The sequence below is a fragment of the Bubalus kerabau genome, chromosome 4 (assembly GCF_029407905.1).
Source record: "Bubalus kerabau isolate K-KA32 ecotype Philippines breed swamp buffalo chromosome 4, PCC_UOA_SB_1v2, whole genome shotgun sequence".
Classification (NCBI taxonomy): domain Eukaryota; kingdom Metazoa; phylum Chordata; class Mammalia; order Artiodactyla; family Bovidae; genus Bubalus; species Bubalus kerabau.
Window position 1 is genome coordinate 51531187 of NC_073627.1, and position 25688 is coordinate 51556874.

General features: G+C 53.7%; 2 protein-coding genes across 2 annotated transcripts; both read right to left on the reverse strand.

Moving 5' to 3' along the window:
• Positions 1-3528: 3528 nt before the first annotated feature.
• MRM1 (mitochondrial rRNA methyltransferase 1) lies at positions 3529-13293 on the reverse strand. The gene is made up of 5 exons (XM_055577363.1): positions 12660-13293; positions 12365-12458; positions 5387-5519; positions 5168-5287; positions 3529-4674 (listed from the first exon to the last, which is right to left on the reverse strand). Exons 1-5 carry the CDS (start codon positions 13226-13228, stop codon positions 4502-4504), a joined length of 1089 nt encoding a protein of 362 aa, XP_055433338.1. The 5' UTR covers positions 13229-13293; the 3' UTR covers positions 3529-4501.
• An 818-nt stretch (positions 13294-14111) lies between these two features.
• Positions 14112-24206, reverse strand: DHRS11 (dehydrogenase/reductase 11). The gene is made up of 7 exons (XM_055577365.1): positions 23848-24206; positions 20918-21127; positions 16753-16847; positions 15861-15990; positions 15154-15246; positions 14894-14959; positions 14112-14766 (listed from the first exon to the last, which is right to left on the reverse strand). Exons 1-7 carry the CDS (start codon positions 24202-24204, stop codon positions 14725-14727), a joined length of 993 nt encoding a protein of 330 aa, XP_055433340.1. The 5' UTR covers positions 24205-24206; the 3' UTR covers positions 14112-14724.
• Between the last annotated feature and the right edge of the window lie 1482 nt (positions 24207-25688).

The following is a 25688-nucleotide window of genomic DNA, read 5'->3' on the forward strand; positions in this document are numbered from 1 at the left end:
GATGAGGAAAGCCAAGGCTTGGAAAAATTAAGGACATGGCCACCTTGACACCACTGCCAAGTGTCAGAGCTGGAGCTCAAAGCGCCCACTGCTTGCCAGCCAAGGTCGTGTCCTCAGCCACCACCGTGCTCTCCTCCAGCCGCACCCTGACCCTGCTGCCCTTCGTACCCACGGCCTCAGCTGCCCCAGCCCCCGGGTGTTGAACCACACTAGCTGAGCTCAGCAGCCTCCATGTACCTGGCACCTGAGGTGACGTGCAGAGAAGCAGGCCTCAGCCTTGGCCTCGGGGCCTTTCTTCATTTGGGGAGTGTCTGGGTTGCATGACAACTAAGTTATCTGTGTGTCCTGGGCAGGTAATTACAGCCGCAATTCCCTTTGGTTCACGTGAACCTGTCTTTCAGAGGGCAGCCAGCCTGCTGCCTGGGGGGATGAAGCAGGAAGGAGCCACCTGGGCCCAGCTGTTTCCCCGGGGGAGTGGCCCTGGAGGTGACCCAGACCACAGAAAGCTGACGGATAGCAGGCCCAAGGTTAGATAGGGCTCCGGACACCACAGAGGAGTCGGTGGGCAGGAGAGGGCTCCAGACCCCGAGAACACCCAACCCTACCTCTAGGTTCCATGCTGGCTTTAGTTCTGGAGAGCAGAGCTCAATTCTGCGCCCCAGGATGGGGGGGAGCACCAGGACACCTCAGTTTTCACCAGACCTGTTACTCTGGGATCTCCAGAGAAACAGACCCAATAGGAGAAACAGAACCTCTCTCTATGCTTCTGCTGCTAAGTCGATTTGACTTCCCAGGCGTACAGTGGTAAAGAATCTGCCAATACAGGAGATACAAGATGCAGGTTTGATCCCTGGGTGAGGAAGATCCCCTGGAAAAGGAAAGGACTACTCACTCCAGTATTCTTGCCTGAAAAATCCCACGGACAGAGGAGCCTGGTGGGCTACAGTCCATGGGGTTGCAGAGAGTCAGACATGACCAAGCATGCAGGCAAGCTTGTGCACACACACACATATACATACACACTATATATGTTATAAGGCATTGGGTCATGTGATTACAGAGGCTGAGAAGCCCCAAGTTCTGCAGGGTAGGGCTGGAAACCCCAGGAGAGCTGATGATATAGTGACCATCTGAGGGCTAGCAGGCTTGAGACCTGGGAAGAGGCCATGTTCCAGTTCCAAAAGGCAGGCATATTCTCTCACTTGGGGAAGGGTCAGCCTTTCTGTTCTACTGGGGGTCCTCAATGGATTAGACAAGGCCCACCACACAGGGGAGTGCGATCTGCTTTACTCAGTCCAGCAATGCTAATCTCATCCAAAAATACCCTCACAGAACCACCCAGGATAATGCTTGACCAAGTATCTGGGCACCCTGTGGCCCACTCAGGTTGACACATTGATCTGAACCCTCACACCCAGGTTTGAATTATGACATGCCAGGCCTGGGCACACAGTCCTGCAGTTTACACAATGCTTTTTTATCTTTACAACTTCCCTGTTGGGGAGAGGGTAGCTGGAGCAGGTGTAGATGGCACTATCCCCATTGTACAGATGAGGAGACCAAGACACCACCCAGGGAGGAAGCCAGAGTCAGGGCTGGAGATCCAGCATCTTCTGAAGAACGCTGGGGACAGGTAAAAGCTTGCTTGGCCCAAACTTTCTGGTATGCATTCAAAAGCATGGGTGTGAACGACTTGGAAGCAGTTGGACATATGTAGTAGTATGACAGCCAGTGATTCTCCAACTGGCTGTATACTGGCCATCAGCGGGGTAGTTCTAAAAAAGAAAAAATGCTGGTGCCTGGCTTCTTCCCGAGATGCTGCTTCAGTCAGCCTGTACCTCTGCACACCGGGACTATTCAAGTGACCCTCCCGTTCCCTGACCCCATGAGGCTAAGAATGGCCACAGCCAGAAACCACACAAGGGGAACCGCCCTGGTGGTCAGAGGTTAAGACTCAGCGCTTCCACTACAGCGGGCATGGGCTTGATCCCTGGGCGGGGAGCTAAGGTCTCACTTACCATGCAGTGCAGCCAGAAAAAAGAAGAAAAACAAAAACACACTAGCCTCTTTGTGGAGAGAGCAGCGGTGATGCGGGAGGCGGGGTCATACACCTGAGCTGGGTGGAGGTCACATCTGTGTGGCAGTCAGGGACAGAGCTCAGGGAGAAACCTGTGTGATGGAGATCTATGGAGTGTATGGAGGAGGGGTTCTTCCTCCTTTTTGAGGAAAAGCTCTGACTTTAAAGCCATCTTTGTCCCTTTCATTCATTTATAATTTACTTTTTAATTGGAGGGACTCCCTGGTGGCTCATACGGTAGAGTCTGCCTGCAATGCAGAGAGACCCGGGTTCAATCCCTGGGTCGGGAAGATCCCCTGGAGCAGGAAATGGCAACCCACTTCAGTATCCTTGCCTGGAAAACCCCATGAATGGAGGAGCCTGGCGGGCTGCAGTCCCTGGGGTCACAAAGAGTCAGACACAACTGAGCGACTTCACTTTCACTTAATTGGAGGAAAACTGCTTCACAACATTGTGTTGTTTTCTGCTGTGCAACTATCCAAATCAGCTGGAATTATACTGTTTTAAAATATATATATATTTATTTGGCTGCACAAGATTTAGCTTCAGCACATGGGATCTAGTTCCCTGACTAGGGATCAAACCCAGGCCCCCTGCCTTGGGAGCACAGAGTCTTAAGTACTGGAATGCCAGGGAAGTCCCATCTTTGGCCTTTTAAAAATTGAAGTTCAGTGTCTTTCTAAACTGGCATCACCATTAGAATTCGAGATGAATCCACCCCACAGAGAATAGGGCAGTACTACTTACCAAGCACCTGCAGTGTGTAAGGCCCCGAGTTCTCCAGCCTCTCTCCTCCCCACCACCCAGGGAGGCAGGATTATCCCCGCCCACTGAAGAGCAGGAGGGTGAGGAACTGGCCAAGGTCAGAGCATTAGGACCTGTGCCTCGGGCGGCCATCCCCCAGACCCACGCTCCCAAGCAGTGCTGCTCAAGGGCTGATTCCATCCCCCTAGGGACACACGGCAGCGTCTGGAGACGTTTACGGTTGTCACAACTCAGGGGGGAGAGGGTGCTTATTGTCACCTTGTAGACAGAGGCCAGAGATGCTGCTAAATGCCCTACAATGTACAGGACAGGCCTCACAAGTTACCCAGCCCAGAACATCAGTAGAAACCTAATGGGTCCCGGCCTGGGCTGCAACTGAGACCCAACTGGGGGAGCTTTAAAAATTCGGATGTTCGGAATGTCCCTGGTGGCTCAGCGGTGAAGAATCCGCCTGCCAATGCAGGGGACAAGGGCCGGATCCCTGATCCGGGAAGATCCCACATGCCGCGGGGCAACTAAGCCCATTCACCGCAACTACTGAGCCTGTGCTCTAGAGCCGGGGAGCTGCAACCACTGAGCCGTTTGCCACAACTACTGAAGCCCGTGCACTGCAGCTAGGGTAGCCCCTGCCCTCCACAACTAGAGAAGAGCCCGAGCAGCAATGAAGACCCAGCACGGCCAAAAAAGAAAATAAATAAAATCCTTTAAAAAAAAAAAAAAGTCGGATGTTCATGTTGCACACTGACCAATTACCTCAGGCTGAGGGGGTGTCAGCTGTTTTTCAAAGCTTGCCAGGTGGTTCCAGGGAGCAGCCAAGACTGCTCTAAGCTACTTATCCTAGTGGCTTCTGCTCCACTCACGGGAGCCTGGGAGAGTAGTACCGAATCTGTCTGGGTTGAACAACAAACGGCAAATCTGCAAGGTCCTCACCACCTCCCAGAATCAAAGGCCAGAACTCTAGTTCGGCAGGTCCTTCCATGGAGGCCGGCTAACTGGTGACTCACCCATGGTGGGTACTGGAGGGCCAGTGAGTTGATAGGTATTTGCTAATCTTTCCCCTGCCTCTCTGGGGTGGGCCACAGCCAGGAATCTCCCCGGGTGGCTGTGAAAGCTTGCCAAAGGGACTGTGGAGCAAAGAGCAAGGCTGCCACCTAGTGGACGGACCAGAGAGAAGGGGTGCCTGCTGGATATCAAGTGATGTTTCACCGGATCCTGACAACAGCCCTGGGGTTAGAAAGATGAAGTCGTGTGTTCAGAGGGTTTGAGCCTGGATTTGCACCTGTCTGGCCCACAAGAGTGCCCCGGGCTTTCCTCTGCCTTCTCACACCCATCCAAGAGGAAGAGGACCCTGGATGGCGCTGCCTGATCCCCTTCTGATGTCCAAAACTCCTCCTCGCTTCCAGGCGGGACCTGGGAAGAAACAGACCCTCTGTCCCAGCACAGCATAGAAATCAACAGGCTGCCATCTCCAACCGAAAGTCCAAAAAAATGGGAAACTGAACTTCCTGTGGTCTCTACTGCAAAGCTCCTGGCTCCCCAGGATAGTGGTTTATAAATAGAGGCCTGATGCCCACTCATAAGAAGACAAAGAGACTCCAGCACACTCGAGGGTGTGGGTGCGTGTGCTCCCCAGCACACAGACACCGTAGACAGTCCCGGTTAGCCCCTGTCTTGTCGCTTCTTTTCTGATCCTGAGGACAGTCCTGGGTGCTGAGCCACTCTGGCTGCTTCAGATGAGGCTGAGGGATCCTGGGGGTCATGGAGAAGTTGCTCTCTCCTCCCTTCCACTGGGAACCCCTTCCTCTGGCTGCAAATGGAGTGAAGAAGGATTCCTGCACAGACAGACAGAAGGACAAGGGTGGACACCTAGAGGAGGGACCATGGGCCAGGTACTTCTTCACTTCATCCTCAAGAGGCTGTAGGGGCTACCCTGGTGGTCCAGTGGTTAAGAACCTGCCTGCCAATGTGGGGGACACGGGTTCCATCCCTAGTTCGGGAAGATTCCCACATGCTCTGCAGGGAGATGAAACCCATGCACCACAGCTACTGAGCCCGCACACAAACAAGAGAAGCCACTGCAATGAGAAGCCTGCAACTGGAGAGTGACCTCTGCTCTAGTGACTTTAACTAGAGAAAGTCCTTGGACAGCAATGATGAACCAGAGCAGTCAAAAATTATTAATTTTTTAAAAGATGCAGATATTTTCTTCATTCGGCATATATAGGCAATTCGGACACAGCAAGATTGAGAAAGGTATTTAGGATGAATTGAAGCAGCCATATGCGTGTGATCAGAGGGAGAGAAGGAAGGGGAGTGGAAACTCACCTGCGGCCACGGAGACGTTTAAGGACTCGAGTCCAGGAGGCAGCTGCCGGCCGGGCAGGATGGTGAGGAGAAGCTGGCAGGAGGCCTGCACTGCCCGGGACAGACCAGAGCCCTCGTTCCCTGCAGAGCAGGGGGGCCAGAGGGTTACGGAGGCCCCAGCTGGGCAGGCAGGCACTCAGGAAGCTTGCATCTCAGCAAAGAGCAGGGACATCTACCTACCCAGCACGAGGAGGGTAGGCCGGTCCCAGAGGAAATCCAAGCAGCGAGTGATGGGGATCTTGGAGGACAGGGTGATCTCAGGTCCCGGGCAGCCCACTGTGCCAGCCACGAGCCAGCCCTGCCGGGCTCTGGCCTGAAAGGGGAGAGGAGAAATCAATTCTTCAGCAGAGCACCAGCCGGGAGGAGCCTGGCCTTGCCCATCTAGTCATCCCCTCGTTAAGCCGCTGGATTCAGTCAGTAGTTATCAAGCACCTAGAGTGGACAGGCTCTGTGCTCAGCACTGGGGATAAGGCGATGAACAAAACAGGCCCAAACCCCAGCCTCGTGGCAGGGAGGTCAGGGAGGCCTCATTGAAGTGTAGCACCACGCAGACACCTGGGGGAGGAGATACTCTAGGCAGAGATCAGTAAGGGCAAAGGCCGAGAGGCAGGTGCTTACCAGGCAAGCGTGAGGAACAGCAGAACAGCCAAGCGGCCAGTGGAAAGGGAGCTGCTGAGACAGGAAAGGAAACAAGAGGCCACAGGAGGTAGGACCTCAGAGGCGACTGGAAGGCCTTTGGCTTTCACTCTGAGAGAGGCAAAGCCTTTGAAGGGTTTTGAGCAGAGAAGCTGTGACACGGTCTGACTTACGCCTCTACAGAATCACTCTATGTTGAGAGCAGAAACAAGCAGATCAGTTAGGTTTCTGCAGTGACACTGGCAGAGATGATGGGGGCTTGGACCACAGTGGTAACAGTGGAGATGGTTAGCAATGGTCAGAATGTGGAAACAGAAGGAAAGAAGAAAGAAAGAAAGTTGCTCAGTCGTGTCCGACTCTTTGCGACCCCATGGACTGTAGCCTACCAGGCTCTTCTGTCCATGTGATGTTCTAGGCAAGAGTACTGGAATGGGTTGCCATTTCTTGCCAGGTAAGTATGGAAATAAGGTCAAGGTAAAAATGAAAGGATGTGCCTTAACAATATCCGTGCATTTTAAATCCTTTCTAATCTCTGGGGCAAACCTGAACTACCGGTACCTTTGTCGTCAGCTGCACACGCAGGACTGGACAATCACGTCCTCGTGAGACAGGTGGGATGTGGGGTGAGAGAGCAGGAAGACCCAAGGAGGATGCCAAGGCCTAAGCAACCGAAGGCAGGAGGAGCTGCCATCGACTAAGCTGGCTGACTCTGCAAGAGGAACAGGAAGATTTGGAAATCTTGTTTGAAATACCCATTAGACAGAAAAAAGAGCTGTTGAGTTGGCAACTACATATGTGAATCTGAGGTTCAGGAGCAAAACCCAGAAGGATATATATTTGGGAAGCATTCGTATCTAAACGGCAATTTAAAACCATCAGATTGCATGTGACAAACAAGAAATAAGTATGTACAGAAAAGGGACCCAAGGACTGAGAGGAGCCCTGGGGGATGGTCAGGGAAACTGCTAAATACAAGGCAATACTGCCCCCTTGTGTCCAGCAAAGGAAGCACAGCTGAAGACAAATGCTGATGGACCACGGGTTTTGCTAAGGTTTGACAGAGGATGCGACCAGAGCACTAACTGCGGCTGAGAGGAGCTACCCCACGTCCGAGGTCAGGGGCAGAAGCCGGGAGGACCCCATGCCCGAAGGGCGGCGGCCAAGAGGAGTTACCCCACGTCTGAGGTCAGGGGCAGCGGCCGAGAGTGCCAGGCTGCGAAAGCGCAGTAACGGCCGAGAAGAGCTACCCAAGTCCTAGGTCAGGGGTGGCGGCCAGGACGAGCAACTCCACGTCCAAGGAGCGGTGGCTGCACGGGCACAGGAGGGCCTAGAGGAGCTATCCCACGTTGAAGGTCAGGAGGGGCGGCAGTGAGGAGATACCCCTCATCCAAGGTAAGGAGCAGTGGCTGCGCTTTGCTGGAGCAGCCGTGAAGAGATACCCCACGCCCAAGGTAAGAGAAACCCAAGTAAGACGGTAGGTGTTGCAAGAGGGCATCAGAGGGCAGACACACTGAAACCATACTCACAGAAAACTAGTCAATCTAATCACACTAGGACCACAGGCTTGTCTAACTCAATGAAACTAAGCCATGCCCGTGGGGCAACCCAAGACAGGCGGGTCATGGTGGAGAGATCTGACAGAATGTGGTCCACTGGAGAAGGGAATGGCAAACCACTTCAGTATTCCTGCCTTGAGAACCCCATGAACAGAATGAAAAGGCAAAATGATAGGATACTGAAAGAGAAACTCCCCAGGTCAGTAGGTGCCCAATACGCTACTGGAGATCAGTGGAGAGATAATTCCAGAAAGGATGAAGGAATGGAGCCAAAGCAAAAACAACACCCGGCTGTGGATGTGACTGGTGACAGAAGCAAGATCCGATGCTGTAAAGAGCAATATTGTATAGGAACCTGGAATGTCAGGTCCATGAATCAAGGCAAATTGGAAGTGGTCAAACAAGAAATGGCAAGAGTGAAGGTCAACATTCTAGGAATCAGCAAACTAAAATGGACTGGAATGGGTGAATTTAACTCAGATGACCATTATATCTACTACTGCGGGCAGGAATCCCTCAGAAGAAATGGAGCAGCCATCATGGTCAACAAAAGAGTCCGAAATGCAGTACTTGGATGCAATCTCAAAAACGACAGCATGATCTCTGTTCGTTTCCAAGGCAAACCATTCAATATCACAGTAATCCAAGTCTATGCCCCAACCAGTAACGCTGAAGTAGCTCAAGTTGAACGGTTCTATGAAGACCTACAAGACCTTTTAGAACTAACACCCAAAGAAGATGTTCATTATAGGGGACTGGAATGCAAAAAAGGAAGTCAAGAAACACCTGGAGTAACAGGCAAATTTGGCCTTGGAATACAGAATGAAGCAGGGCGAAGACTAATAGAGTTTTGCCAAGAAAATGCACTGGTCATAGCAAACACCCTCTTCCAACAACATAAGAGAAGACTCTACACTTGGACATCACCAGATGGTCAACACCAAAATCATTGATTATGATTGATTTTATTCTTTGAAAATGATTGATTATATTCTTTGCAGCCAAAGATGGAGAAGCTTTATACAGTCAACAAAATCAAGACCAGGAGCTGACTGTGGCTCAGATCATGAACTCCTTATTACCAAATTCAGACTTAAACTGAAAAAAGTAGGGAAAACCACTAGACCATTCAGGTATGACCTAAATCAAATCCCTTATGATTATACAGTGGAAGTGAGAAATAGATTTAAGGGACTAGATCTGATAGATAGGGTGCCTGATGAACTATGGACTGAGGTTCGTGACACTGTACAGGAAACAGGGATCAAGACCATCCCCATGGAAAAGAAATGCAAAAAAGCAAAATGGCTGTCTGAGGAGGCCTTACAAATAGCTGTGAAAAGAAGAGAAGCGAAAAGCAAAGGAGAAAAGGAAAGATATAAGCATCTGAATGCAGAGTTCCAAAGAATAGCAAGAAGAGATAAGAAAGCCTTCCTCAGCGATCAATGAAAAGAAATAGAGGAAAACAACAGAATGGGAAAGACTAGAGATCTCTTCAAGAAAATTAGAGATACCAAGGGAACATTTCATGCAAAGACGGGCTCGATAAAGGACAGAAATGGTATGGACCTAACAGAAGCAGAAGATATTAAAAAGAGATGGCAAGAATACACAGAAGAACTGTACAAAAAAGATCTTCACGACCCAGATAATCACGATGGTGTGATCACTGACCTAGAGCCAGACATCCTGGAATGTGAAGTCAAGTGGGCCTTAGAAAGCATCACTACAAACAAAGCTAGTGGAGGTGATGGAATTCCAGTTGACCTATTTCAAATCCTGAATGATGATGCTGTGAAAGTGCTGCACTCAATATGCCAGCAAATTTGGAAAACTCAGCAGTGCCCACAGGACTGGAAAAGGTCCATTTTCATTCCAATCCCAAAGTAAGGCAATGCCAAAGAATGCTCAAACTACCGCACAATTGCACTCATCTCACATGCTAGTAAAGTAATGCTCAAAATTCTCCAAGCCAGGCTTCAGCAATATGTGAACCGTGAACTTCCTGATGTTCAAGCTGGTTTTAGAAAAGGCAGAGGAACCAGAGATCAAACTGCCAACATCCGCTGGACCATGGAAAAAGCAAGAGAGTTCCAGAAAAACATCTATTTCTGCTTTATTGACTATGCCAAAGTCTTTGACTGTGTGGATCACAATAAACTGTGGAAAATTCTGAGAGATGGGAATACCAGACCACCTGACCTGCCTCTTGATAAATCTGTATGCAGGTCAGGAAGCAACACTTAGAACTGGACATGGAACAACAGACTGGTTCCAAATAGGAAAAGGAGTACATCAAGGCTGTATATTATCACCCTGCTTATTTAACTTATATGCAGAGTACATCATGAGAAACGCTGGACTGGAAGAAACACAAGCTGGAATCAAGATTGCTGGGAGAAATATCAATAACCTCAGATACGCAGATGACACCACACTTATGGCAGAAAGTGAAGAGGAACTAAAAAGCCTCTTGATGACGGTGAAAGTGGAGAGTGAAAAAGTTGGCTTAAAGCTCAACATTCAGAAAACGAAGATCATGGCATCTGTTCCCATCACTTCATGGGAAATAGATGGGGAAACAGTGGAAACAGTGTCAGACTTTATCTTTTTGGGCTCCAAAATCACTGCAGATGGTGACTGCAGCCAGGAAATTAAAGGACACTTACTCCTTGGAAGGAAAGTTATGACCAACCTAGATAGCATATTCAAAAGCAGGGACATTACTTTGCCACCAAAGGTCCGTCTAGTCAAGGCTATGGTTTTTCCAGTGGTCATGTATGGATGTGAGAGTTGGACTGTGAAGAAGGCTGAGTGCCGAAGAATTGATGCTTTTGAACTGTGGTGTTGGAGAAGACTTTTAAGAGTCCCTTGGACTGCATGGAGATCCAACCAGTCCATTCTGAAGGAGATCAGCCCTGGGATTTCTTTGGAAGGAATGATGCTAAAGCTGAAACTCCAGTACTTTGGCCACCTCACGCGAAGAGTTGACTCATTGGAAAAGACTCTGATGCTGGGAGGGATTGGGGGCAGGAGGAGAAGGGGACGACAGAGAATGAGATGGCTGGATGGCATCACTGACTCGATGGACGTGAGTCTGAGTGAACTCCGGGAGTTGGTGATGGACAGGGAGGCCTGGCGTGCTGCGATTCATGGGGTCGCAAAGAGTCGGACACAACTGAGCGACTGAACTGAACTGAACCGAACTGACAGAGGATGAGATGGCTGGATGACATCACCCAATCAATGGACATGAGTTTGGGTGAACTCCGGGAGTTGGTGATGGACCGGGAGGCCTGGCGTGCTGCAACTCATGGGGTCGCAAAGAGTTGGACAGGACTGAGCGACTGAACTAAACTGTCCCTTCCTAGACATCCAAGTGGGTTTTTTTGGTGGTGGTGATGATGATGCTGGTGGTAGTGGTTTGGGGGGGTTGTTTTGTTTGTTTCTTCTTTTATGGGAGGGACCAGGGGGAAGGGATAGACTAGTCCTTGTTCAAAGAGCCTTTCAAACTGCTTCCCTACAGGAGGAAGCAGGAACCACTGGTTTCTCACGAGTGAACATTTACTGAAGACCTACTTACTAGATGGGCTTCCCTGGTAGCTCAGATGGTAAAGAACCTGCCTGCAATGCAGGAGACCTGGGTTCGATCCCCTGGGTTGAGAAGATCCCCTGGAGAAGGGAATGGCTACCCACGCCATTATTCTTGCCTGAAGAATCCCATGGACAGAGGAGCCTGGCGGGCTACAGTCCATGGGGCCCCAAAGAGTTGGACACGACTGAGCAACTAACACTTTACTTACTAGGCAGTGAACTGAAAGTCACTCACTCAGTCATGTCAACTCTTTGCGTCTCCATGGACTATACAGTCCATGGAATTCTCCAGGCCAGAATACTGGAATGGGTAGCCTATCCCTTCTCCAGTGGATCTTCCCGACCTAGGAATCAAACCAGGTCTCCTGCATTGCAGGCGTATTCTTTACCAACTGAGCTATCAGGAAGCCCCCTAGGCAGTGGAGCACTGAGTAAACCTGCAGGAGGTTTACTCAGTACGCCTCTGAAAGGAGTGCAGTGGAAGTCCCTAACGTCAGATTCTGCTCCATGTATGCTTTTTAAAACTCCAGATCCTTCTCTCCTCAAAGCGATTTAGACGGCTGGATGAATCACAAGCTGGAATCAAGACTGCCAGGAGAAATATTATCAACCTCAGATATGCAGATGATACCACTCTAATGGCAGAAACTATGAGGAACTAAAGTGCTTCTTGAGGAGGGTGAAAGAGTGAAAAGGCTGGCTTAAAACTCAACATTCAAAAAACAAAAGATCATGGCACCTGGTCTCATTACTTCATAACAAATAGAAGGCGAAAAAGTGGAAACAGCGACAGGTTTTATTTTGGAGGCTCCAAAATCACTGCAAATGGTGACTTTAACTATGAAATTAAAAGATGCTTGCTCCTTGGAAGAAAAGCTATGACCAACCTAGACAGCGTATTAAAAAGCAGAGACATCACTTTGTTGACAAAGGTCCATATAGCCAAAGCTACAGTTTTTCCAGTAGTCATGTATGGATGCGAGAGTTGGACCATAAAGAAGGCTGAGCTCCGAAGAATTAATGCCTTCAAATTGTGGAGCTGGAGAAGACTCTTGAGAGTCCCTTGGACTGCAAGGAGAGCAAACCAGTCCATCCCAAAGGAAATCAATCCTAAGTATTCACTGGAAGGGCTAATAATGCTGAAGCTCCAATGGCCACAATACTTTGGACAGGGAAGCCTGGCGTGCTGCAGTCCGTAGGGTCGAAAAGAGTGGACACGACTTAGTGACTAAACAAACAAGGAAGCGATACCAACACGCCCCCGCCCCCAACCCCTTCCTCCCTCAGCTGCTGGCCAGGAGGCTCTTGGAGACTGAGCTTGGTTCATTTCTTCTCCTTTACTGAAACACCCCCGCTTCCCCCGCGTCATTACCTGTAAAAAACCGGCCAGGTCATCAGTGGAGAACACGTCCATCACCTCCATAGCCCCGGCGCTGGCCTTGCTGACTACTGGAGTGAGCGGGCAGCTGCAAGGTTTCCCCATGCCACCATATGAAGCCGGGTAACCTCAGGCCCGGTGCTGTGCCCTCCCCCATACCCCAAGGGTTAGGGGGTAAGAATTCTGGCGTCGGGGAGGCCTGGTTGAGGGACCACCCAAGGGTCAAGGTGCTTAGGAACTCGGCTGCGCCTCCAGATGGGGACGCACGGGGAATAAGGGGCGTCCATGCCTGTTTCTCCGGCTGGTGATGACCTTATCCACTCCGAGGAAGTGAGCGGAGCGCAGCACAGCCCCAAGATTCCGGGGATCCTGCAGCCCCTCGAGGACGAGCCACAGCTGCTGGGGGTCGTCTCCTGGCCGGGCCACCTCGGCCTCGGCCTCGGCCCAGGGCCGGGGCCGCAGGGGGCTCACTTCCATGCAGACGCCCTGGTGAACCTGGTGACGGCACAGGACATCCAGCTCCCGCCGCCGGGGCCGCAGCACCGGGATGGCCCGCTCCTCGGCCGCGCGCAGCAGCTCGGCCCGCTGCCCCTGCAGCCCGGACCTGCAGGCCTGGAGCAGGAGCCGGGCGACGCGGCGGCGGGCGGCCCGCAGCGCCAGGAGGCACGGGGACAGGCCAAACAGGAGCTCCGGGCCCCCGGCCGGCCGCTGCACCGACGCCAGGTCATCCAGGGGCAGGCGGCCGAGCTCCTCCCCGCCGGGCCGCCCCCAGCGCCGCGTCGCTTGGGAGAAAGGACGCGTGAGGGGAAGGCTGCAGCAGGGCCAGGTCGCGGCCCCGACGGCCGGGGGCAGCGCCATGGTCGATGCCCCGGCTGCGTCCGCAGAGGCGGCTACTCCCGCCGGCGCCGTCCCTCACGTGAGCAGCTCCGCTTCCGCGTCCGGACGCCCCGCCCCCCTCCGGGTTGCCGCAAGGCGCATGCGCGGAGGCTAGACCGTTCCCACAGTGCCCCCTGCCGGGCCGGCGGAGCGACCACCATCCACCGTCGAGGCGCCGGAGCCAGGGGGTGCTCGCCGCTGAGCTGACCCGACGGCGGGCCGGGTGGCGTCGTGCACCCTCCAAGGTCCCGGGAGGCTGAAGGACCTTTCAACCCGGCGCCAGCAAAGGACACTTTAAGGAGGTGTGTTGGGTTTCCTGTCCAACCTGGCCGGGCGTGGTGACGGCCCTCCGCCACCGGGTGCTGCCGGTTTTCCTCCGGAGCTGCTTCTGCATCCAGCCCTTCCGCGACACCTCCACTGCCTGTCAGACCTTAGCACCCGTCAGCAGAAACCCCACCGATGACTTACGATCCCACGGCCCTGATTCTCTGAGTGACAGCCCTGGCATACTGACAAGCCAGCTGATGCCCTTGGCCCCACAGGTTAAGGACCAGACTCCTCGCTCACGACCCCCACCCCCACCCCCACCCTGGGATCCAGGCGGGAGTTACCTTTTCAGTCTCACTGTCACTCCTGCACTAAGTTCTGTGCTATTCCAGCCCTGCGTGCTCTTCGGGGCCTCCCTGCCTGGCATGCCCTGCTGTCCTCTTTTTTCTGGCCGGAAATTCCTACCCAGTTTCCAGACCCAACTGAAAGGTAATTCACACTCCAGGAAGGATGCCCCCAATCCACCCACCTTCCCGCTCTCCTGCAAGAAACTCTGAGACAACCATTCCTCATTACAAGAAGGGGGAAGAACTGAAAGACACTTCTGCAGCCCAGATTTTTTAATGCAATTTTTCTTTTTTTAATGATCACAGTGAAACCCACTTGGGAGGCAGGCCCTGGTCTTCTGCTGGCATAGTCAGAGTGAAGGGAGGACCCCACGAGGGGTGGAGAAGCCACAGTGGGACTGGAGAACTGAGATGGGGCAAAGAAGGGGCGGCGGGGGAGGGAAGAAGGAAGCCTGAAGCCCCAGTAAGCATTCAGATAGAAGGTGAGGGCTTCCCTCCCCGGCCTCATCCTCAAGGGACAGTGGAGGTGGAGGTTCAGGAAGATAGGGGAAAGCCCCACTTTTGGCCACAGTCCCTTCCCCAGGCCAAAGGGAAAAAGGCAAGGGCAGCAGACAAAGGCCAGGGAGCCCAAGAAGGGGACCGAGAAAGCAGGAGCAGGTAAAACAATCAGGGGGCACCACCTCCTCTCCCCTCACCCATTCATGGTGGCAACAATTTGACATATAAAAACCTCAAGTTTTCTAGCCCCTGGTGGGGGTGGGGAAAGGAAGTGAAATCCAGGGGTTCAGAAATTAATACCCCCAGTCCAGGGGCAGGTGCCCAGCTGTAAGGGGGGTGCGGGAAGGAGGAACTCCCCACAGGGCACTAGGTCACCTGCTCTGTGGGCCTCATCTGGATGTCTCCAATCTGCAGAAGGCACAAACAAGGCTTGAGGAAGCCGGGACGCTCTCCCCACCCTCTTAAGGCCTTCCCACTCTCCACCTCTGGGCTGGCTGGGCTCCTCCAGGGGACAGACAGCCAAGGCCAGACTCACCTGGACATGAGGGGGCATGCTGAGAACATAGATGACGGCCTCGGCCACATCCTCAGGTTTGAGACACTGGGAGCACCGGGGGAAAGGGGAGAGGTGAGGACAGAATGATCCAAGGCCCTCCCCCCAACCAGGGAGGTCCTCTCCAGCATCCGTGTTCCCCCAACCCAGGAGAGGCAACAGGCTGGCTAGAAGGGCAAGGTCTGAAGGCCAGGGCGCCCTCTGCCTTCATTTAGGGAGTGGGTGGCTTCACTGGGCCCCACCTTCATGTGTTCATAGGTGGCGGCTGCCTTCTCAGGGTCCTTATCGTGGAGTTTGAAGGCGAACTGTGTCTCCACCACTCCTGGAGAAATGCACTGGGCCAAAAGAGAGAGCCTGCTCAGGAGCTGAGCCCCAGCCAGAGGCCAGGCCTGGGGCAGGGGGCTGGGAGGGAAAGGACGGAGGCCACAGGGCCCCAGCCTCACAGGGACGGCCACCCAAGGTCCAGCGGCCACCTCCGCCCTCCAAAGCTGCCACGGGGGGGGGTTATCAGAATGATTCCTACCAGCTACTGGGCCATTACCAAAAGCCAGGTCAGCTTTACAAAGTGGCTTCCTAAGGGAAGCCTCATACCCTCATACCCCTAGGTGTTTTCATCTCCATTTTACAGCTGGGAAGACTGAGGCATGGAGAGGCTGAGCAAGCCACCCAAGCTCGGGCAGCCTTCCCGGGGAGAGCCCCAGTCCTGCTTTCCAGCCATGGCCTCCCAAGGTCCCTTGTGCTCCCTCAGCCTCACCCCTCCGCCCTCGCCCCCTTCTCTAGGTTCAAGTCAGCCCCTCTCCCGCCTTAAAGGCAGAGACACGCAGGGACTCAAGGACTGAGCAGGGCCCCGCAGGCAGCAGCAGAGCCCGGGAGGCCTGTGCCCAGGACAGACGCCGGGCTCTGGGGCGTGTGTGCAGTGGGGAGGGGACAGGGTCAGGTTGCCCCTCACCGTGGCTCGGATGTGGCTCCGGACCTCCCGGAGTTCTTGCCTCAGCCCCTCCGTCAGCGCGGTGACAGCGTACTTGGTAGCACTGTAGAAATGGATCTCAGCCGGGGGTGGCACTCGGTGGCCACACATGCTGGGCGCAGGGAGGGAAGGGGAAGGAGAGAGTGATGCCAGGCTGCCTGCCTGACCAGCTCCCCCGCAGGTGCCTCCTGAACATCAGGGACTGTCCTCCCGCCACTCATCCGGCTTGTCCACATCGACAGCTCCTCCAAGCCCCCTCCTCCTCCAAGGCCTCCCTCCGTGGACCCCAGGATTCCCTCTTCAGTCCACGCAGGCTGTCAAAGCTCTCTCCCTTTCACCCGTGTGGTTCACTGAGAGGGTTCTCCTTAGAGTCTATAGCACGGAGGCCGTGTCTCCGTGGGCGCCCCCATGACAGAGACTGCAGTCTCTGTGCCACAGGGTGAGGTTCCTGCTGCGGCCTGAGGAATGGAGAACCCCAGTCCCGGGAGGGCCCCCAGGCCTCAGCCGCCAAGGGGCTGAGCTACCCCTTCCAGCCAACGAGGGGCTGGCATTTGCCACGTACTCTTCTTCCCCTGCTGGAGGAGGGCATGGCAGCTCACTCCAGTTTTCTTGCCTGGAGAATCCCACAGACTGAGGAGCCTGGTGGGCTACAGTCCACGGGGTCACAAAGGGTCAGACAGGACTAAGCAACTAAACAACCACAACAGCGTTCTTCCCCGCCCCCTAGTCGTGCCCTCTGGGTGTTAACTGGGTGTGAGATCCCTGCTCTACCACCGGGGAATTCTGAGGTCCAAAGAGGTCAAAGGAGCCGCAGCAGATCACTCCGCTGGGGGGCGGGGGGCACCCTGACCCCAGCCCCCGCCACCCGCCTCACCTGTTGATGTTGATGATGTGTCCGTCATCCACCTTCCGCTCCCTCATGGACTGGTAGGCTTCCCGCGTGCAGATGCTGAGGGCCAGCACATTCACCTGCAAGCCGGGGTGGGGGGCAATGTGTGTCTGCATCTTTGGGCCCGTCTGAGCAGGTGATGGAGCCCCAGAGCACCCCGGGGTGGGGGGCATCCCAAACAGGGCCGGGTCCTACCCGAGACCAAGGACAGGCCAGGGCCGCGGGCCTTACGTGCTGCTCCCCGTCCAGCCACCAGCCCCAGCTGACAGCAGAGGCGGCTCCCCTCGCTGGGTGATGCCCTCAAGTTCCCATGTATTCGGAAACAGACACCATCCCTCCCCAGAACCCACCCAGGAGCGCTCCCCATCTTGGCTGTCTCCTCTGCCTCAGGGAATTCACCCCCTTTTCTTCCCCAAATGCCCTCCTCTTCTCTGGGACAGAGTCACTGGCTTTCCTCTCTCCGAAACAGCCTAAAATCCTTCCTTTGAAAATCTCTCTCCTCGAGACCGAGCTCAGCCTTTCACCCCGCTGCTCTCTGCCTTTCCGGCCCCTCCCTCGAGACTAGAGTGGACGGGAGAAGGCTGGCCCTCTGTCCTTCCACGCCGTCCTCCAACCTCCATCCCGTTTACAGGACTGGGTGCAGGGGGTGCGGTCACGTGTCACTGTGTGGCAAGGGGCCTCCCAAGGGCATGAGGCTTCCTGCACCCTGCCCACTCCCGCTCCTCTGGCAGAGGTGACCCCCAGACCCCAGCCTGCAAGGAACAGAGGCCCGACGGAAGAGTCTCTGCTAAAAGCGCCCGCCCAGCCCCACCACTTAGGCTCACCCAGGAGGGCAAGCAGAGATAAAACTTTCAACGGGCCTTCACTCTCTCCTCTGGGGAACAGGGGAGACCAGCTGGGAGGTCAGACGTTTCTCTTTATCAGGTGTCAGCGCCAGGCATCGGGACAGAACACTCCCGCTATAAACCTGGCCCGGCGTTCATGGCAGGACACAGGCGGTTTCCAGCCCTGCTTTTGGTCCTCTTAACAATGTGGGTTTGTGGGGCAGAGAACTCAGCTCCTGGGGATGGAGGGATGGAGGAGGAGAAACTAGGAGAAACAGATCCCCTCGGGCCAGGGGAGCAAATCTAGATCTGGAGGTCGAGGGTTCCCTCTGTGATCACTGACGTGGTTCTCTTGGGAAATGCCTCATAAGACAATCCTAAAAGAATGAAAGATGGGCTCGATAAAGGACAGAAATGGTATGGACCTAACAGAAGCAGAAGATATTAAGAAGAGATGGCAAGAATACACAGAAGAACTGTACAAAAAAGATCTTCATGACCAAGATAATCACGATGGTGTGATCACTGACCTAGAGCCAGACATCCTGGAATGTGAAGTCAAGTGGGCCTTAGAAAGCATCACTACAAACAAAGCTAGTGGAGGTGATGGAATTCCAGTTGAACTATTTCAAATCCTGAAAGATGATGCTGTGAAAGTGCTACACTCAATATGCCAGCAAATTTGGAAAACTCAGCAGTGGCCACAGGACTGGAAAAGGTCCGTTTTCATTCCAATCCTAAAGAAAGGTAATGCCAAAGAATGCTCAAACTACTGCACAATTGCACTCATCTCACACGTTAGTAAAGTAATGCTCAAAATTCTTCAAGCCAGGCTTCAGCAATACGTGAACCGTGAACTTCCTGATGTTCAAGCTGGTTTTAGAAAAGGCAGAGGAACCAGAGATCAAACTGCCAACATCCGCTGGATCATGGAAAAAGCAAGAGAGTTCCAGAAAAGCATCTATTTCTGCTTTATTGACTATGCCAAAGCCTTTGACTGTGTGGATCACAATAAATTGTGGAAAATTCTGAGAGATGGGAATACCAGACCACCTGACCTGCCTCTTGAGAAATTTGTATGCAGGTCAGGAAGCAACACTTAGAACTGGACATGGAACAACAGACTGGTTCCAAATAGGAAAAGGAGTACGTCAAGGCTGTATATTGTCACCCTGCTTATTTAACTTATATGCAGAGTACACCATGAGAAACGCTGGACTGGAAGAAACACAAGCTGGAATCAAGACTGCCAGGAGAAATATCAATAACCTCAGATATGCAGATGACACCACCATTATGGCAGAAAGTGAAGAGGAACTAAAAAGCCTCTTGATGAAACTGAAAGTGGAGAGTACAAATGTTGGCTTAAAGCTCAACATACAGAAAACAAAGATAATGGCATCCGGTCCCATCACTTCATGGGAAATAGATGAGGAAACAGTGGAAACAGTGTCAGACTTTATTTTTCTGGGTTCCAAAATCACTGCAGATAGTGACTGCAGCCATGAAATTAAAAGACGCTTACTCCTTGGAAGGAAAGTTATGACCAAACTAGATAGCATATTCAAAAGCAGAGACATTACTTTGCCAACAAAGGCCATCTAGTCAAGGCTATGGTTTTTCCTGTGGTCATGTATGGATGTGAGAGTTGGATTGTGAAGAAGGCTGAGCGCCGAAGAATTGATGCTTTTGAACTGTGGTGTTGGAGAAGACTCTTGAGAGTCCCTTGGACTGCAAGGAGATCCAACCAGTCCATTCTGAAGGAGATCAGCCCTGGGATTTCTTTGGAAGGAATGATGCTAAAGCTGAAACTCCAGTACTTTGGCCACCTCACGCGAAGAGTTGACTCATTGGAAAAGACTCTGATGCTGGGAGGGATCAGGGGCAGGAGGAGAAGGGGACGACAGAGGATGAGATGGCTGGATGGCATCACTGACTTGATGGATTTGAGTCTGAGTGAACTCGGGGAGTTGGTGATGGACAGGGAGGCTTGGCATGCTGCGATTCATGGGGTCGCAAAGAGTCGGACACAACTGAGCGACTGAACTGAACTGAAGAGAATGACATAATGTTTGAGCTGAATGGGGCTTAGGGATTTCATATACATGCCTCGCTTTACAGTCAGGCAAGCTGAGGTCTAGGTTTAGAGACACCCTGACTGCAGGTGACGTCCACAACTTGGGTCTCTCAGAAGGTTCTCTGAGGGCAAGGGCAGGGCTGCATATCCCCGTTCAACGTTTCAATGTTCGTTGCTCATTTCTGGGCCCAAGCACCTGTCAGGTGTTATTGTGAGCACATATGAAAAGTCTCGGGGCAGGGTGAGGGGGTGGGGATAGAAACATTCCATTTACACACTGCTTTCCACTTCTCAGAATTAGTTTCATACCCTGAAGGTACTGCCCCATATTACAGTCTAGAGGTTGAAAATCCATGCCCTGAAGGCTGTGCTTGGTCTACACGTGGTTTTAAAACATTCTAAAAATAAAATAGACAAAGGTCCTTGCATTCCTGGAGCTGAGGTTTTGGTGAATGGGGTGGGTAGGGGTCTTCATGGAAATTGATGCCCCCCGCTGCTCTCAGTGAAGTCACAGATCTGGCCACACAACAGGCAGCAGGGGTGGGGGGGGAGGCTGGCGCTTGCCCAGACGGCAGAGGGTGGGGGGGAGTGGGGCCCTCCATGGTCAAGTGCTTCCCCATGTGACCCGCCCCACTCTTTGGGTTCCTACCTGGCCTCAGGAGACACTGGAATTTGTGATCCCAGACATTGATGGTCTGGGTGCAGTTCATCCCAATTACCATGTGACAAGACTGAAGCTCAGAGAGGGTGATGACCTGCCTGAAGCCACATGGTTACTGGAGGGGCTGAATGAGACCATCATCTTCAGCCTCTGGGTTCCTGTTCTTCCCATCAGACCGTGTCCCCAAGCACAAAGCTGCCACTTGGGGACATCTGATTGAGGGCAGTTTTCTTTCCTACCAATCTCTCTTCCAACAGAAAGAAACCAGCTTTTAAGCACTGCCCCCAGGGGCTCAGAGGAAAGAAGAATGGGAAAGATTTGGCCTTTCCTCCACTCCCTCCCTCTGGGGAGGAGAAGCAGGTGAGACTCAAAGTGCCCCAGGCAGAAACCTGAAGCCTCCTTTCCCTAGATGTCTATCATTCTGCTTTCCTTCTGTCTATAGATGTCTATCTTCCTGCTTTCCTCCTGGCTGTAGATGTATGTCTATCTTCCTGCTTTCCTCCTGGCCATAGAGGTCTATCTTCCTGCTTTCCTCCCAGCTGCTGTGACCCGCTTCTCCCCCCAACAGACCCTGCCCCCAGGCCTTACATTGAACATTTCCTTCCAGCCGCTGGTGCTGCCTGAGAGCAGGGTGTCCGGCCGGGCCAGGCCAGCGTTGTTGATGCAGATGTCCACACCGCTGTGCTGAGAGCGGACAGCTGAGAACATGGAGAGGATGTCCTCCTCATTCGACAGGTCACATCTGTAGGGGATCAAAGTCCCGGGGTAGCCTGCACTCTTACATTCGGCAGCCAGCTCCTATGAAACCCAACAGGGGTCTAACTGGGATGAGCTGCTCACTCCACACACAACCCACCCTGCGCCCTCAGACCCCACCTCCCGCCGCTGTCACCGCTCAGAGCTCTCGCCTCTGGTGGCCATCCCCACAGCCTGACCTCTCAGGTCAAAGTCCAGGGGTGAGAGCAGTCCCTGAGTGAGGGTGGGGGAGGCTGAGATCATCAGCGGAGGAACCTCCCAAATAAACGTGAGTCTTCCGTTCAAGAAGGGAGAAGTTTCTGGGGCTCTGGGGTGAGGTGGGGGGGTCAGAGAAGGGGCCTGGGGATCCCGGGAATGGAGAGATGTCTCTTTTCTGACTCTTTCCCAACATGAACACACCTCCGCTCATAGCCATACTCCACCCCATGCTTCTTCCACCAGCGCCCAGGGTCACCAGGACCTCAATTCGCTTCTCTCCCATCACTCTACCAACCCCTCTCAGAAGGGCTTATATCTAAACGATCGCTGTCCCTCCACAAGCTGCAGCCAGCTGGCTCAGAACCCTCACACAGACTTTTCACTTTTCAGTTGAGCTCAACAGCTGATCTCCCCTCGCCCTGCTTATAGAAATCGTCAGGAAGTCAGGAGAGTCTTTCTCTCTGACCCACGGGGCACCACCATCCACCCCAGTTTCTCTGGAGACTGTGAGCCAAGCCAGGTAGTAGGTGACACTGGGCACCCCCCTGGGCACTGCCAGGGCCCTCAAGACACTAAGGATCCCTGAGACAGAAAGGCCACTGGGAGATGGCTGAGGTAAGCGGCCATTCAGAAGCAGGAAGAAAACCAGCTGTGTGGTTGCTTTGGAGGCCAGTGACCGGGCACCAGAGCCTCCTCAAGGTGACTGTGGACATGTGTGGGTGGGCCAGGGGTGCCAGGGCAGGGAGCCCTAGAGGAGGGGCAGCTTGGTCTCCTGCCCTGGAACACCATCCTACCCCCAAATCAAGTCAGGAATAAAGGGCTCAGTCAGGTGACCTAGGAAATTCTTTTCTGCTTTAACTTTCCATGAGTTTAAGCGGTACAGTCTTCTGGGACTCAGAAGTCCCCCTTCACCCAATTTCACCTATTCAACATTTCACCTGCTCAACAACCCCCTCGGGAAACAGGGCTTCTCGCTGTAGGAGGTTGGAACTCAAATTTTGTTTGAGTGTCAATGAATGAATCCATCAACCAATCAAGAAAAGCAGATGGTGGGCAAAGTAGCCTGGAATTCTGCCCTCTCCTGGCACGAAACTCTCCATTCCTCCTCCAGACTCAAAGCCCTGCAGCAAAGCCACAATGGAGGGACTGATAATACATGTCTTCTCTGCCGCTGTCTTCTCGTTGCCCTACCTGTCTGCATCTATCCTCAAAAAGGACCTGAAATCATGTCAGTCCCCTCACAGCTGAGCCACCCCCCCTCATTAAAGGAGGCCTCCTGGGGGGCGAGTGATCAATAGGGGGCTCTCCTCAGGGTTCAGGGACCCTTCTCCTGGATGGTTTGCAGTGGGGGCAGGAGTAGGAACAGAAGGCAAGAGTGGCTTTAGAATCAGAGAATCAAGTGGCCTAATCCCTGGTCTGATCCTCTAGGCTCCTGAGTGGAGGCGGGCCCTGAGCACCTCAGAACAGGAGAAAGGGGGGGCAGCGTGGGGCAAGGGTATAGCCAGGTGACCTTGGAACCATCTAGGAGGCTATAAAGCGCACCTTTGGTCGGCAGCAGGGGAGGGGACAGGCCTCCCTCCTGCACACCTTCCAGCTCGGCCCCACCCAAGGCCTCCTCGCCCTCTCCCTGCCCCAGGGACTTTGAGCAAGGGTGGAGGTCAAGCTCAGCACCAGCCCAAACCCTGAGGGGGGGGTCCTGCCTGGGGTAAATCCAAAGTGCTCCTATGATGGAAACTGCTCATCCTTCTCCCTCCCTGCTCCAATACAGCCAACTTCATTTCCTTCTTCTCTGAGCTCTTATTGCTCACAACCCTTGGGGCTCCCAACCCACATTAAGAGAAGAACCAGGGGGTTCAGTTCCACATTGCTTTGTCCCCCAGAGTGCACAGGTTCAATGCCCTGGTTTACCTCCTCAGTCCCACCTGTGACAGTGAAACTGGAAAAAAGGTCTACTTTATATATACATCCCATTTGTCCCTTCTGTCCATCGAGGTTAACCCTCACCTTCAGGAGAAGGTGAAGCTGAGCCTCTTCAGAAAAGCTCCACTCCCACTCCAACCCCACTCTCAGTCCTGGGTGAAAAATGAGCAGGATCAAGTCCTCTCGCTCCTGCTCGCTTTGTTTGGCTTTGTGGACTAGGTCTGGGAACCAGAGGAAGCAACCCAGTAGCCAGCTTAGCCACTGAGGCCAGAAAGCTTTCTTCCCTTCTCCCTGGCTTCTCCTTTTCTCAGCCAACCTGAGCAGGCAGGTAGGGAAACAGGAGAAAAGATGCCAGGGAGTCAGAGACTTGGTATACTAGAGCAGAGGCTGTCACGAAAAAAGCTCCCTAACGGACAAGACTTTAAAAAGCAAAGAGAGAGTTCTGCCCTGAGGGATCCAAAAGCCTCCTCCACCAACTAGGCATCCACCTCTCTTGCCCCTGAGCCCGCTGCAAGTGGCCCTGGGGTGGCGGGCAAGAGGGCAGCGTGACACCTTGGCTCCGACCGCTCCCCATCCCCCACCTGGACCCAAGCCCGGCGGAAACGACGCCACCCGGAGCCACTCGCTCCCCCGCAGGGCCTTACCTCGATGTTGCCCACGGTGCGGGCACAACCCACCACCTTCAGACCCTGCTGGACCAGGGCCCGGGCCACGGCCGCGCCGATACCTCCCGAGGCTCCCGTCACCAGTGCCAGCCGGTCACGCCACCGCTCCATGCCGGCTCTGGCCAGGGTCCCGAGCCGCCCGCCCACCTCGCTCTGGGAGCAGAGCACTTGGATCGCCGAGCTCCGCCCTAGGTCGTAGGGGCCCGGCCGCTCTCTTGTCACCCCCGCGGCGCCCGCAGTCGACCTGCCCGCGTCAGAGGTACGCCAGGACCTGCCTCCACTCTGGCCGGCCTCCGCCCCCTGCTCCACCCTCCGCTCCTCAGCGATCGGCCACATCCCGGCTGGAGGACGATGCGGGCCGGCGGCCCCGCCCCGCCCCGCCCCTGCCGCGAGGGCACGGCCCCGCCCCCACCCCTCCCCGCCCCTGCCGCGAGGGCACGGCCCCGCCCCATCCGGCTCTCGCCGGATCCCCGACTCCGCTCCGTTCCCCTCCAGCACGGCCCCGCCCCTTCCGGCTCTCGCCCGGCCCCCGCCCCACCCCACCCCACCCCTTCCGGCCCTCGCCCGAACAAAACCGCTTCTCGCGGGACTGGGCGGGAGGGTCCCGGGAGTTTGTAGTTTCCCTTCTGTGAGCTCGTATCCTTGGAAGAGAACGAGGCTCGGTGCAGGCTTGCACCAGGCCTGAGGACGCGCGTACTCGCCTCTTGCTCTGTCCGCCTTCCCTATCCTGACCCAAAGGCCAGGAAGAGAAGTTACTGGGCACTTAAGGTGACGCCACGGCCTTCCTCAACCAGCCGGTGGCTGATGGGAACGGTTCAGCTCAGACAAGGTTGAGCGTCTCAGCGGTCGACGCTGGGTGACCTTGGGACGGGGTGACCTTTCAACCCCGCCTGATCGTTTGGCCTTTCCAACCGAGGAGAACTCATGGTTAAAAAGGCAAACACTCCCAAGTACACGTGTATTGGGGTGGAGGGGATTGTATCCCTCATGACCTATAGCCTACAACTCCGCTAAGCCCCCCTACTCCCACTGGAACAAATATATCACGGTGTATGCGAAAGATTAAAGCAATAGCTGACGTTTATTGAGCGCTTACTGTGACAGGCACAGTAAAATATATTTTAAGCATCTCAAATATATTAATGTGCACAAGAGCCCTATGAGATAGAACCTATTAACACTGTCATTTTATAGGATATACCGAGACAGACGAGGAGCCTGGCTTGGATGGCAAGCAATCCAGTATTAGGCCAGGGGATGTGTTCTGAAACTGCCTTCACTGTGTCCTCCCTTGTCTCTTCTTAGGTTGTTGGTTCTATTCAAAGTAGAAGTCACTTTGCTGACCACTAAGGATATTCCATCAAAACACTGAATACTGCCTCGCTTCTGCATTCTTTATATAGCCATCCTTTCAAAGAGAAAATCTCTCTGCTGGAATCCCACCACTGCAACCAATGGAATAAGCCGTGAATGTGGCTGGGGTATTCACTCAGCAAGCACTCCTGTGTTTGGCCCCAAGGGCAAAGATTAAAATAAAACCAGCCCTTGCTTAATTTAGGAATCTCAAGAGAAAACTTGACTGCAACAGGTGGTGGAAGGAGGATTGCGCTCAGAGCCAAGGGCTGTTGGGAGAACCCTTAGTCATTTTTTTATGGATTCCAGGATGAAAGCAAACAAGGATCAGAAAGGAATTACTCATTTCATCTCTGCCCTAGTCCCTGTACAACACTTTGATTTGAAAAGACAACTCGTGGTGGCTCAAAAAAATACCAACTACAAAAGTTAAAATCTCACTAAGCTTCTGCTGTTGCCCACTTGAA

Bases quoted from the DNA above. Each gene is read 5' to 3' on its own strand.
- DHRS11 (XM_055577365.1), bottom strand. From the start codon at position 24,204: ATGTGGCCGATCGCTGAGGAGCGGAGGGTGGAGCAGGGGGCGGAGGCC. The intron at 16,848-20,917 runs GTAAGGCCTGGG...CCCGGCTTGCAG, and splicing joins GCTGGAAGGAAATGTTCAAT to GTGAATGTGCTGGCCCTCAG. The intron at 14,960-15,153 runs GTGGGGCCCAGT...CGGTGCTCCCAG, and splicing joins CCACCTATGAACACATGAAG to TGTCTCAAACCTGAGGATGT.
- MRM1 (XM_055577363.1), bottom strand. From the start codon at position 13,228: ATGGCGCTGCCCCCGGCCGTCGGGGCCGCGACCTGGCCCTGCTGCAGC. The intron at 12,459-12,659 runs GCATGGACGCCC...GAAACCTTGCAG, and splicing joins ATCACCAGCCGGAGAAACAG to CTGCCCGCTCACTCCAGTAG. The intron at 4,675-5,167 runs GTGAGTTTCCAC...CTGTCTGTGCAG, and splicing joins AAACGTCTCCGTGGCCGCAG to GAATCCTTCTTCACTCCATT.